This window comes from Cebus imitator, unplaced genomic scaffold, assembly GCF_001604975.1.
Source record: "Cebus imitator isolate Cc_AM_T3 unplaced genomic scaffold, Cebus_imitator-1.0 Scaffold1, whole genome shotgun sequence".
Lineage (NCBI taxonomy): Eukaryota > Metazoa > Chordata > Mammalia > Primates > Cebidae > Cebus > Cebus imitator.
This window is the reverse complement of record NW_016107316.1, coordinates 16819589-16832882: the sequence shown is the minus strand read 5'-3', so window position 1 is coordinate 16832882 and position 13294 is coordinate 16819589. Positions and strand designations below refer to the sequence as shown.

Here is a 13294-nt window from a genome sequence, read left to right as displayed (position 1 = left end):
AAAAAAAAAAAAAAAAAAAAAAAAAAGAATAAAATGAAATAACATATGTGAAGATGCTTTGTTAATTACCATGTACGATCCAAATGTGAGAGATTATTATCATCGTCGCCCTGCGCATCAGAATGAGACGTTGTATATGGCTTAAAATAATCCATCCAGTGAGCAGTGTTGAAATGTAGGTCAGATCATAGCCTCAGAAGTTTAGAGAGAGGAACCACCTAATCTAACAGGCCACCAAATCTGAAGGTGCTTTGAAAGCTGCAAAGAATGACACAAATGCAAAGTGACAATTATGTTTAAGTCTAGAAGGGATGTTTTAGTCCTCTTGTTTCCTAATCTAGAATCGAAAAATCCGAGAGGCACTGGAGCCTCGTACACAGTTGTATTTGTACGGGTTTGTGGATTTGTGTGTGTGCCTCTGTTTGCATCGATGGACTCATGTCAAGCACCTACTCCATGACAGTCATTCATCAAATGCCTGCCTTGGACTACAGGCATTGCTCTAGGCATTCTGGATGCCACCATGAATCAGACACTGACACTTCCCTCAAGGAGCTGACCACTGCCGTGCTGGGTAGGGGAACTATAGGAGAGGAAGTGTCTTTCAGCTCAGTCTAGGTAAGAGATTGGGGGGCAGGGCTAGGGACAGGGAATCTAGGATACGAGGCTGGAATGTTGGGTAACAGTTTGCTGATAAACCTGATGGGAAGTTGGTATGGGCAGAAGGAACAGTCTGCCCAGGGTCTGAGGCTGGAAGCTGTTTGCCTCACCCTTGGTGCTATCTGTTGGGACCATGATGTGGAGAGGGAGACCAAGGCGATCCAGCCAAATCCTGGGGACCATCCTGCACATGAGCTAAGGAGCTTGGCTGGATCCTCCTGGCCCCCGGGAACTCCCGTGGCAAGGGTTTAAGCTCTGCAGAGTGTCATAATCAGCTTTGCATTTTGGAAAGCTCCCAGAGCCCTGGTATTTCCACATACCTTGCAGCAGGAGCCCCGCCAGATGTTGGGCTGTGCATGGTAGTGAGGGATTCCTGCATTTGGTGGGCTGCGTGCTGGGATTTGCATGAGGCGGGGAGGAGGATGGGAAGGATGGAGTGGGAGTGAAGTACGAATCCGGATGTGTAGAGCGGGGGAAGGTAGCAGTTCTTGAGTGACTCTCACATGTCAGCTTTTGCTACATCACCTTATTTAATTCTTATAACATCACTGTGAAGTAGGTATCATCCCATTTGATAGATGAGGGAAGCAAGACTCAGGGAGGCCAAAGAGCTGGAGGTTACTCCTAAGCAAAGAGCAGAGCGAAACTCCCAGCTCGGCTCTGCCCTCTCCAAAGCCTGCATGTCTGGAATTTCCGCCCCCTCCTCTCCCCACTGGAAGTGTGGACAAATTCAGTCCCCTGGCTTGACAGATGAGGAAACCAACCTGGGCTCAAATCGATTCCCGAGAACCGTGTTACTGTTTTTCAGCTGTTCCATGTCACCACGTATCAGATTCTTTTCTTTCAGAGTATTAGCAACACCTCCTAATTCAGGGCTACTTACAGATTTGATAAGCATATTTTACATTCCTTTGCTCAACCCATCAGCAAAGATATGGAATAAAACAGACCCCATGACAGATGCGAGAATGAACCACTTGCTACACTTCCTTGGAACCGTTGAGGGGCATGGCCTGAGCCATCTGCTCACCCTTCTCTGCGTGTCAGTCCCCTCCCTCCACAAGGAGACCTCAGGCAGGCCCAGAGCAGAAGCATCGCTTCCCACTCTGCCCTAAGACTCCATCACGGAAGAGTTGGCGGGAGAGAACGTGCTTTCAACATCGCTGCTCTTAGAGCCAAATGTCAAGGGCAAAGGCCAGGAGTTGAGACCTGGCTCTCATGGAGACTCCAAGTACCACCCAGAGGCACATGGGGCCTGAATGCTGGGCCAGCCATAGAGCACCTTGTACCAGGTGTGGGGTACACAGAGCACCCCTGCCCTCCCCACCCTCTCTGGACCTGTCAGGACCTGGAGAGGTGGCCTGGCCCCGGGGTCCACCCCTTCCTCCTGGGCTGGGTTGCACTGAATTGAATCCAGTAGGGGAAAAAATATGTGCCAAGCACCTATAGGCTCAGCACATGTGGTGTAGGTGAGAGATGTCAGCAGGGCTGCATATGGCAGAGGGGTGGCCTGTCAGGGCCCCCAAAGGCTTTCTCCACATGCCCAGTGGAAGCCAGTGCCCATCGTGAAATGTCAAGCGTCTTTATTTTTAGGTCATTGCTGTGTAGTAACTGTGGTTCCCTTTCGCTGATCAGAAGCTCTGGTTGACTTTCACATCTCTGATTAATTCAGAATAAAAGAAAGTCAAATGAATCCCTCTGTCACAAATGCAGCTTGTTAAAGAAATAGTTTAAAGCCCAGAATTTATGGGCAGTAGGAGTTTTTCCAGAATCTGTCCTAGGCTCAGGGGCTTCAGCAGTAAACAAAACAGACAAAGGGATAAACCCTTTGTGCAGCTGTCTTCTCAAAACCCCGAGAAGCAGACAGGATGGGCACCTTCATACCCCCATTTTACTGATGAGGAAACTGAGGCTCCAAGAGGCTGCTCCTGTAACTAGGAAATGGACAAGCTGGGCTCAGACCCACTTTGCTCTTTCTATGACCTCACATGACCCCTGATGATTTTACAAATGCTGATCAAATGGTGCCCATTTGGCACCAGTTGAATTGGATCTGAAGCCTCGCCTCTGCCTGAAATTCTTAGCAGTTGTGTAGATCCAATCAGAACCTTCACAAATACTAAGCTGCACTGGCAATGCGTTCTCTCTGTGTGATCCTTTCTTATGTGGGGCATCTTCAGAAGATGATGTAGAAGCAGCAGGCCTGGCCTCCCATGGGGCATGCACCCTTGGGCACGCCGAGCCCTCTTGAAGGCTCCTGCCAGTTGGCTCCTCTTCCCACGGCCTTTCTGCCCTCACCACCCCTCTGCTGTGCTTTCCTGAAAAGAGCCCCTGAAGGATCTCCGGTCCCAGGGCTGGCCTCTCCCTCCAAGACGGCATGGGGCTCCCCTGTCCCCTGGCTTCCTTTCCAGATGCTTCCTCCACTGTGCTCCTTAAATTGTCCTCTTTGGCCCTTCTCCAACCCTCACTGCCATGTTATTCTGCACAGCTTAGTGACAGTGCCCTTGGAGGTCAGCTGTTCTGACGCTAGCCGAACCTCCTCATCCTCAGTGTCTTTCTCTGACAGCTCTGGGCTCTGGCGTTGCAGCTCTCCCCTTCCTTGCTCCCACAGCATACCAGGGTTCTCTTCTGTGCCTCCGAGCATTGTCTCCATCTCTTATATGAGCTCTGCCTCTCTGCAGCTTGACTGTGGCCCCCACCTGTGCCAAGACTGGGCACCTCTGTTCCCCTGCCATGTGCATGTCTTTGGAGGCCTCACAGAGCTTGAGCCGTGATGGTCTGCCCCGAGGACATGGCTCAGCTGGAGGATGGACGGAGGGACCAGGGACGTTCTTCCCGCTGGTCTCACGTCTACAGCTGGTCACAGTGGGTTTCCATTTGTGTGCCCCATTATCATCTAAAAATTAATGTGGCAAACCACAAGGTATTTTGCAATCACAGAAAATGAAAGTTAAGTAGGACGTCAAGGGCCATGGTACTCAGGTCTCCGGGAAAGCTGTGGACCCCCTTCTCCGTCTGTGCTGCTGGCAGCACCCTGGGTTGGCGCCCTCCCCAGGGAGGGCCCCAAAGCCGTCTTGGGCTCCTGACATGGTGAAGGATGTGAAGAACAGCCTGTGTTCCCTCTGCAGGGTCAGGGCCGCATTCTCCCTCCTTCCCGAGTATCATTTCTGCTGGTGATTAGTCATGCCAGAGCCTGGTTGAGTCAGAAGGGACTTGTGGGTGGTTTGTGGCCAGGAGGGAGTAGTGAGGCAGGACTTTCTAGGTTTATGTCTCTGTGCCCCAGGAGACAAGCACATCAGGGCCCAGCCTTGCACAGGTGTCATGCGAGGGGTGGGGAGCAAAACAAACAAAACATTCACCCAAACTCAGTGAGCACAGAGATGGACTGGAGCTGAGATTCAGTCCCCGCGACCCTCCTGCAGGCTGGCAGGCATGTGCGGTGCCAGCTCCACCTGGCAGGGGTGTTCATGGCTGTACAGTGCTCCACTTTCCACTTTCCTCATAAGTATCTCATGGACTTCAAATAGATATTGCTTAATATTTCTTTTCACTTGATTTTATTTTCAATAAAGGTGATTCATTAAGTAGATCACAAATGTAATTTGTACCTGTGAACAAAAACTTTCTCAGACGAATAAACTTTTAACTCAAACAAATCCTTTATCAGAGCTTGTGTTATGATTTTGTGGTTCAGAAACTGTGATCATAAAGAGGGAGAGATGCCTTCTGCTCGGGCACAGGGTCTGTCCTGAAGTTCTCCCCAAGGATTATTATTTATATATGCATATATATGGGTGTGGGGTTTTTTTTTTTGTAGAGATGAAGTCTCACTATGTTGCCCAGGCTGGTCTCGAACTCCTGGCCTCAAGTGATCCTCCTGCTTAGGCTTGTCATAGTGCTGGGATTACAGGTGTGAGCCACTGTGCCTGGCCAAGGATGTATTTTAAATGGGGCTCTGAGGGGTGACTCAAGCTTCACCAGGCAGGAGGGGAGTTGGAGGGGGGCATATTACACAGCCCTGGAAGTGTGGCTGGTGGGACAGGAGGAGGCTGGGGCTGGAAGGGAGGCCAGGCCAGCCCCGGACAGCCCTGGAATGATGCACTGCTTGGATCCACCTCTGGCCTCACAGGCTGTGTCTGTGCCTGCAGGATGGAGAGGAGCAGGAGGAGCCTCGTGGCAAGGAGGAGCGCCAAGAGCCCAGCACCACGGCCCGGAAGGTGGGGCGGCCTGGGAGGAAGCGCAAGCACCCCCCGGTGAGTGGCGCATCCTACACCCTCCTGTGCACACACGCCACACACGTGTGCCTGGGCACTTGATGCCAGTGATGTGTGTCCTGCAGGGACCTGGGGACGTTTAAGACCAGGTGATGGCGTGTACCCCTCCAGCTGCAGAACTGCTTCGTATACCCCATTCTTATCCCACCCTCATTTCCCTATTTTCTTTTTGTTTGTTTTTTTCGAGATGGAGTCTTGCTCTATCGCCCAGACGGGAGTGCAGTGGTGCAATCTTGGCTCACTGCAACCTCCGCCTCCCGGGTTCAAGCGATTCTCCTGCCTCAGCCTCCTGAGTAGCTAGTATTACAGATGCGTGCCACCATGCCCGGCTAATTTTTTTCATGTTTTTTATAAAGATGGGGTTTCACCATGTTGGTCAGGATAGTCTTGAACTCCTGACCTCGTGATCCACCTGCCTTGGCCTCCCAAAGTGCTGGGATTACAGGCGTTTTTCTACATGCAGACCTGGAAGCCCTGAGGGGCCAGGGGACTTGGCTGGTGGGTCTTGGGCCTGAGACTTGACCCAGGCCCCTGACTCCTGGCCTCCCTCTGGAAGGGAAGCAAGAGGGCCTGCCAGAATCCCAGGCTGGACCAAGATCTCCCTGGCCCGACTCTGCAGGCGCTTCACTGCCACACTCTCACCCTGGGTCTCAGCCCCCACCTGGAGGAGGAAGGGAACTGAGGCCTGGGAGTCTGATCAAATGGGAGTGAGGAGATGCAGGCTGAGGAGGCCTTGAGAGAGCAGGAGGATCAGGGGTCTGGTGAAGGAAGTCCTGCAGGGGAGTAGGTGGTAGGGCCAAGCCCAGCTCCAGGCTTCTGGGGGCCAGTGCCACTAAGGCTTGGGGACAGCTCTGGAGAACAAGGCCCCTGGGCTGTAGGAGCCTGAGTGGCTTATGCCTTAAACTCACTAGACGTGGAGCAGTCATTATTTGCCAGAACCAGAGACAGCTGGTTCCTTTCTTTTAGCCCCTTCCAGCTGAGAATGGTAAACTTGGAGCAAGAAGGTAAGGGGGAGTCAGAGGCTCTGGATTTGTTGCTCAGCCCTTCAAGGAAATGTTCTCAGCAGGCCTGGAGCCTTGCTCCCTTGGGGTAGAGAGCTGGGGTGAAGGTGACTGAAGTGAAATGGGATGGTAGAGGCAGGCGGTGGGTTCCTGGAGGTGGGTGTAGAAACCTGCTGGATAATGCAGTGCCCCACTGCCAATTCTGCCGAAGATTTGGAGGGCGGTGGGGCCGGAGTGAAGTCATTTAACTGGTAAGTAATTTTAAACATTTTAATATTAAAGCAAACATGGATATTTTATGGCCTGGAACGAAAAATTCACATGGTATTGAAAGAGAAAATGGGATTTTGGAGGACTTTCTGGCTGGCAGCGGACTCCAGATTCCCGGGGCCCCTGCACGCTCCTCTACCTGCAGGGCGCCTTGATGGAGAAGGTGTGGGAGGGGAGCCAGGCTGGAGTCAGAGCACACTGGTGACTCCACATCTGCAGCGTGCCCTGCCCCTCTCCTGAGGCTTGGCAACCTGCGATCTGCCTGTCCCCATCCAGTTTCTGGGGACAAGAGCCACCACCTGTAGCAAATAAAGACCCAGCAACCCTTAGACTCATCTTTGTGAATCTCTGGAATCACAGGGCAGCCACGTTGCTGAGAGGTAGAATGAAGCTCTTGGGTAAGAAGGTACAAGGAAGTCAGGGACAGGAGTTATGGGTACATCACCTGGACAATGACAGAGAGGAGGGGCACAGCCGAGTGAGGGGAGAGGGGCCGGCGGTCATACATCCCTGGATCTGGAGCAGGCTGCAGTGTAGAAGGAAAAACATTGTCTTTGGGGTCCAAGAGACCTGAGTTCAAATTCTGACTCCACCACTGGCTACCTGTATAGCCTTGAACAGCTGCTGACTGAACCTCAGGTTCCCCTTAAAAAAATCTCTTGCCCCTGTGAGAATGAAATGGTGCATGTACTAAGGGGCCTCAGCAAAGGTCAGGACTGCTCCTGCCTGGCCAAACCTTTCCCTTTCAGGAGGCCACGGCAACTATAGTTTGACGGAAGAATAGCACCTTGATCTAATGCTTCCCAGCCATGTGTCCTTGAGCAGGTCACCCAACCTCTCTGGGCTGCTTCCTCATTGGTAAAATATGGCTGCCAGGAAAACCTGCCCTGTCTACCTCCTGGGGCTCTTTACAAACAGCAAAACAGTCCAAAGGCTGGGCACAATGGCTCACACCTGTTATCTCAGCACTTTGGGAGGCCAAGACAGGCAGATCATGAGGTTAGGAGTTTAAGACCAGCCTGACCAGTATGGTGAAACCCTGCCTCTACTAAAAATACCAAAATTAGTCAGGCATGGTGGCTCACACTTGTAGTCTCAGCTACTCAGGAGGCTGAGGCAGAAGAATCACTTGAACCCAGGAGGCGGAGGTTGCAGTGAGCCAAGATTGTGCCATTGCACTCCGGCCTGGGTGACAGAGCAAGATTCTGTCTCAAAAAAAAAAAAAAAAAAAAATGTGCAGAGCTGGCTGTGTAAAAACCTGTTCCACTGCAGGGCCCAGGGTCCACCAGGCTGGGGTGCAGGCCTGAGGGGTGGGGGCCCAGCATCAGCCTCTCAGCAGTCCTGGGAGGTGGGACCCATCCTGTGCCCATTATGGTCTGGATGTGTTCTAGCCCGAGTCCTGGGTCATACCTGCAGCTGCCTGGCCTCTCAGGAGAGGCCCAGGGTGAGCAGGAGCGTGGGGAAGGTGAAGCTGACTGGGGAGTCAGCTGTTGGGGACTCCTTGCACACTGGAGGAACCAAGAGAGACTGACCCTGAGGACAGAGGCCAGCACGGCCCTCCCTGGAAACCCACGTCGGGGGATTCCTGCTGCAGCCGGGGCTTAGCCCTGTGGACGCAGGTGTTGGTCCTGGCCTCTTCCCCTCCCCTGTAGGAGCACAGCAGAGAGGGCTTCTGAGGACCTGCTGCATCTGTGGCCGTGGGAATAGATTTGCCAGGGAGCTTTAAAGCAGCTGAGTGTGTCATCCAGCTAAGCCTGGGGAGGGAGCTTGCCTCAGGTCCTGACAGGTGTGATGGGGGATGGGGACTGGGAAGTAAGAGATGAAACCCTGGCTGGAGGCTGTTGGCTTCCACAGCCGGCCCTGGACAGGGAGGGTCAGGTACACCCACTAGCGTCCTCACCAGGTCCCAGCCCCAAGCCCGAGAAATCCTGGGCTCTCTCTTCCTTTTGCCCTCAAGGACTGTCTGTCGTGGCCCTCAAGAGGCATCTGTCCCTGGGTGCCTTCTGCCCCCGGCATTGCCCTTGCCCAAACCAGACTCCACCTGCCCCCCGCATGCCCAGGCCAGTGTGCTCCCTTCATGACAAACACTTTCCACTTCCTGAGCACCGACCATGTGTGGGAAGCCCCCAGAGGAAGACGTCTTCTATTTCAGTCATGTGTGCTGCAGAGAGGAGGTCACACATAATCACAGTACATGTAGCACCAGCATGTCTTTCTACAGGAACCCCTGGGACTCCATTTCTTAGGGGACAGGATCTGGATTCCAGCCCCTCACCATCTGACCACCCCTTCCCTTGCTATGCCTGATGCTACCCCTTTGGCCATAGAAACCTCACCCTCTCACTGCTCCCTAAACACACCAGCCATTCCCCTGCCCTCCCCTTCCACTGCTCCGAAGCCTGCCTTCTCTCCACCCGTCCCAGCACTGCAGCCCAGCAGAACCCAGCCTGAAAATGAGGCTCGGTTCAGTCACTGTGACTGACACTGGCCTCTTTTTTTTTTTTTTTTTTTATACAGAGTTTCCCTCTTGTTGCCCAGGCTATAGTGCAATGGCATGATCTCTGCTCATCGCAACCTCTGCCTCCCAGGTTCAAGCGATTCTCCTGCCTCAGCCTCCCCAGTAGCTGGGATTGCAGGCATGCGCCACCACGCCTGGCTAATTTTGTTTTTTTAGTAGAGATGGAGTTTCTCCATGTTGGTCATGCTAGTTTCGAACTCCTGACTAGCCTGACCAACGTGGAGAAACTCCACCCACCTCAGCCTCCCAAAGTGCTGGGACTATGGGCATGAGCCACTGCACCTGGCCTTTCCTCTCCCTTCTTGAACTGTTTCTAAAATTAATAAAAATGAACTACTGATGGCCGGGCGCGGTGGCTCACGCCTGTAATCCTAGCACTTTGGGAGGCCAAGGCAGGTGGATCACAAGGTCAGGAGTTCGAGACCAGCCTGGCCAGCATGGTGAAACCCCATCTCAAAGTACACAAATGAGCTGAGTGTAGTGGTGCACACCTGTAATCCCAGCTACTGAGGAGGCTGAGGCAGGAGAATCACTTGAACCCAGGAAGCGGAGGTTGCAGTGAGCCAAGATCGCACCATTGCACTACAGCCTGGGCGACAGAGTGAGACTCTGTCAAAAAAAAAAAAAAAAGAAAAAAAGAATGGATAAAGACAAATTACAAGCCACCGATCACCCGCGTGGACTGCAGTGGTCTGCAGACCTCACTTTGAGTAGTGCTGGTTGTTACTTGTCAGTACAGAACTGAGTATAACTATTCAGAAGATTTTATGTGCATGTGATAATGTTGCCACATCCACGTGCTGTGATTTTGTATTTTACAACCGTATCATTTCTCAGCGCATTGAGAATTTAAAAATCTGAAACCAAAGCTTGCACTTTCATCCCCGACAGTTTGAAAATGCACCGCCATTGCGTAGTCACTGAGCTGTGCCACAATGAGTTTGCCTGCCTCACTGAAGACAGAGACTAGCAATAAAGGCTCTTGGTTACACAGCGTGTTACTGCCTTCAAAGGCCTTTTACAGGGATTACCTTATTTGATGCCAACAAACCTGTGTGAGGTAGTTGGGGTCCATCTTCATTATCATCCCCACATTCAGAAGAGACTGAGGTTCAGAGAGGATGATCAGGACTTGGACGTCACGTCTCTCAACTGCAAAGCCCATGGTGCTCTTTCCTCCTTATTCCTGGAGCCATGCAGTTTGGCTCCTGGGTACCTACCCAGAGGTTCTCTTTAAGTTAATATGTGAATGCAGGACTGCTGGAAAAAGTGTGTAGAACTGGTCCAAAAAGCACACAAAGAAAATATAACTGAAGAGCATGATTGACACAAATAGCAGGGAGCCCGTGTGTAAGTGCCAAAGGCTGCGGGGGTCTGAGGGCGAAGAGGTGCGCCTGCTTCAAAACGGCAACAGCCTAGTTGTCTGCAGCACTGGCCAGAGAGCCAGGATGCTGCAGTCAGAGCCGGCAACAGGAAACAGGAAGTCAGCTGCAGGGCGGGGCGGGGCTTAGGAAGGGAGCTGGCACCTGGGCCAGGGCCTGCGGGCTGGCCAGTTCCCCTGATGGGGAGGCGGGGGTGGGCGCATGGGGCTGAGCCCACGTGTGGGTGTGAGGTGGGGAGGAATGGGCAGCCGCCCAGGATGTAGCAGGGTGACAAGTGTGGGTGTCTGAGGCTGGTTCCTGCCTGGTCACCAGCTCAGACAGTCCTGCGGAGGCCTTTGTCCTTCGTGGATGGTTCTGGTTGGAGCCCTGGAGGGAGAGTTTTTGCCCCTACCCACCAGGCCCTGGGGGTTGAGCGGCCCTGCCAGCCTCCATCCCCTGTTTACTAGCGATGCGTATTTATTCATTGACGATTTATACCCGCCAACTTCCTCCAGGGTTATTTTTGCTCAGAGGGAGCACTCTGAGGTCACCTCCTAAGAATAACCCAGAATGGGAGGGAACAGAAGGAGGAGCTGGGCACTGGTGCTGAGCTCAGCTGAGCCCAAGCTGGTGTTAGAGCTGACCCTCCAACACAGCACAGTAGTGAGCCAGTCCAGGAGGGCAAACTGCACCGCTTCAGAGAAAATGACTTGGGTTATAAACGGGGAAGTTAGGGGACCGTCCTGCTGCAGCAGAAGTCAGCTGGGTACAGCTTATGGCAGCTGTCGGAGGTTTGCCGTACTTGCTAGCTTTCCAGCAGAACAGGACCTTTGATTCTTCTCCAAGTTAAGACAGAGCTCAGCTCCCCTGCTTGTTTCCAGATCAGAGCCGCTCCTGGGCTAACCCTTTGCCCCTCAGCTCCGTGACGTGGTGCCCTTGCTTTTCTGCACACAACTTCTTGACATCGTGTCTCCCACTCCTGGGCTGTAGCCCCTGACCTGCCTCTAGAGGTGACTTTTCTTCCTGCGGGTCTGCATCAGTACACGCTACTGCCTACCCAGTCTCCTCGTGTTTTGGAAGGCGTGAGGAAGACAGGCTGGTACACTGCTCGGGGGCAGAGCCGATGGTTATGAACTGTTCCTGGCAGCTCTACCCACCCGCTCCACTGCTGAGCAGTAAAACTGATGCCCAGCTACTGCAGTCCCACATGGAAAGGCCTAGCCCGTGGCGGGGACTTCAAGTGCTGTGGGACTCCTAAGAATGCTGGGAAGCCAGGAAAGATGGAGGACACAGGGCTCGACTTGGGCCTTAGAAAGGAGGTGACATTTGGAGAAGTCAAGAGGAAAGTGAGAAGCACCCCCCACCCCAGGACCTTGCTGAGCTGGGTGTGGAGGAAGGAAGGCATGCAGGGCGGGGCGGGTGTGGGGAGGCCCAAAGGCAGGGACTGTGAACACACAGGCGCAGGCCTGGCTGAGGTGACTGGGGATTCATTGAAAAATGTTTATGGGGCCGGGCACGATGGCTCACACCTGTAATCCCACCACTTTAGGAGGCCAAGGCAGGCAGATCAATTGAGGCCAGGAATTAGAGACCAGCCTGGCCAACATGGCAAAACCCTGTCTCTACTAACAATACAAAAAAGTTAGCCGAACATAGTAGCACATACCTGTGGTCCCAGCTGCCTGGGAGGCTGAGGCATGAGAATTACTTGAACCCAGGCAGGCGGAGATTACAGTGAGCCAAGATTGCTCCACTGCACTCCAGCCTGGATGACAGAGGGAGGCTCTGTCTCAAAAAGTAAATAACATATGTATAATTATATAATAATAGTAGCTGGGTATGGTGGTATGCCTGTGGTTGCAGCTACTTGGGAGGCTGAGGCAGGAGGATCTCTTGAGGCTGGAGAGTGAGGTTTCAGTGAGCCGTAACTGTGCCACTACATTCCAGCTGGGCGACAGGACAAAACCCTGTCTCAAAGCAAGAAGAAAAATGTTTTCAGTCTTGGTTGGAAAGGTAGTTTGCAGGCAGCCTGAAGGGCTTTTACTCTTCATCCTCTCTGAAAAATGTGTTATCTGGAAGGTTGTGAGGAGGAGGAGATGACGTGACAGGAGTCGTGTTTGGGAAACTGGCTCTGGCACCCGTGAGCATGGCATTCATCCCCGAGCATGAGCGCGTGCTGGGAGGTGGAGGGGCAGGGGTGCCAGCGAAGGCCCAGGGCCTGTGGGAGGTGGCAGTGAGGGGGCAGGATTGGCCAAGCATATGCTGCTGGCCCTGGGGATGCTGGAGGGAAAGGCGTAAAAGGAGGCCCCAGTGATGACACGGCAGGGACAGTGTCAGGTCAGCATTGTTGTCAGAGATGAGGCTTCTGGAAGGGAGCAGATGGGGCAGGGGTCCCTGTCAAGGCCACCTTATGTAGCTGGTCTTATTCGGGGAGCAATTAAGTAGCATCTCAGAATATCCTTTTTTTTTTTTTTTTTTTCAAAAATAATCCATCTGTTTATTTCCATCCCTCCACATCCCAGGGCCACCTTCAGCGAGTCATTCATTCCTGCAGGTCCTGGACTTTGTGGCCTTCCTGGGACCCCAGGAGCTTTTCTAGGGTCCGGGCTGCACCTCCCTTGCTCCTGCCGTTGGAGGTACGCGCAGGTATGCGCCGGCACACGCCTCCCAGCAGAGCTGTTGACATGGGTTTTCTTTCGTCATCCCCACCTAGAGAATTTTGTGCATTTTGGTTCTTCCACCTCAGGAAAGACATAAGCGAGCTGGAAAACCTCCAGAGAAGGGCACTAAATTGATCAAGGGGAAGGCAAGGCTGCCAAGAGAGGACAGACTAAAGAGATTAGGACTCTCCAGTCTGCAAAGACAAAGGCTAAGAGAGGACGTGATTAAGGCTATGAAATCATGTTGGGTGCAGCGGGCTGAGTACAGCACAGCTGGGGGGTGGAGGGAAGACACCCATCAGACATTTCAGAAAGGGAAATGAAGCACGGAAAAGACAGCACTGTTTTCCAAGGTGGGTTCCTTTCTTACCAAACCCATCACCCTAGGGATGGCAGAGATTGAAAATAGAAGTCACTTCAAAAGAGATTTACTTAAGGCCGGGTGCGGTGGCTCGAGCCTGTAATCCTAGCACTTTGGGAGGCCGAGGTGGGTGGATCACGAGGTCAAGAGATCGAGACCATCCTGGTCAACATGGTGAAACCCCGTCTC

General features: G+C 53.0%; 1 protein-coding gene across 4 annotated transcripts in view; it reads left to right on the top strand.

Annotated features, from left to right (window-relative positions):
* Nucleotides 1-13294, top strand: part of DNMT3A (DNA methyltransferase 3 alpha) — a 113916-nt gene that overhangs the window by 37537 nt on the left and 63085 nt on the right. For all 4 annotated transcript variants that reach the window (XM_017527076.1, XM_017527092.2, XM_017527073.2 and 1 more), the window contains exon 3: nucleotides 4809-4913. In XM_017527076.1, the coding sequence (XP_017382565.1) occupies nucleotides 4809-4913 (105 nt within the window). The remainder of the gene's footprint in view (nucleotides 1-4808; nucleotides 4914-13294) is intronic.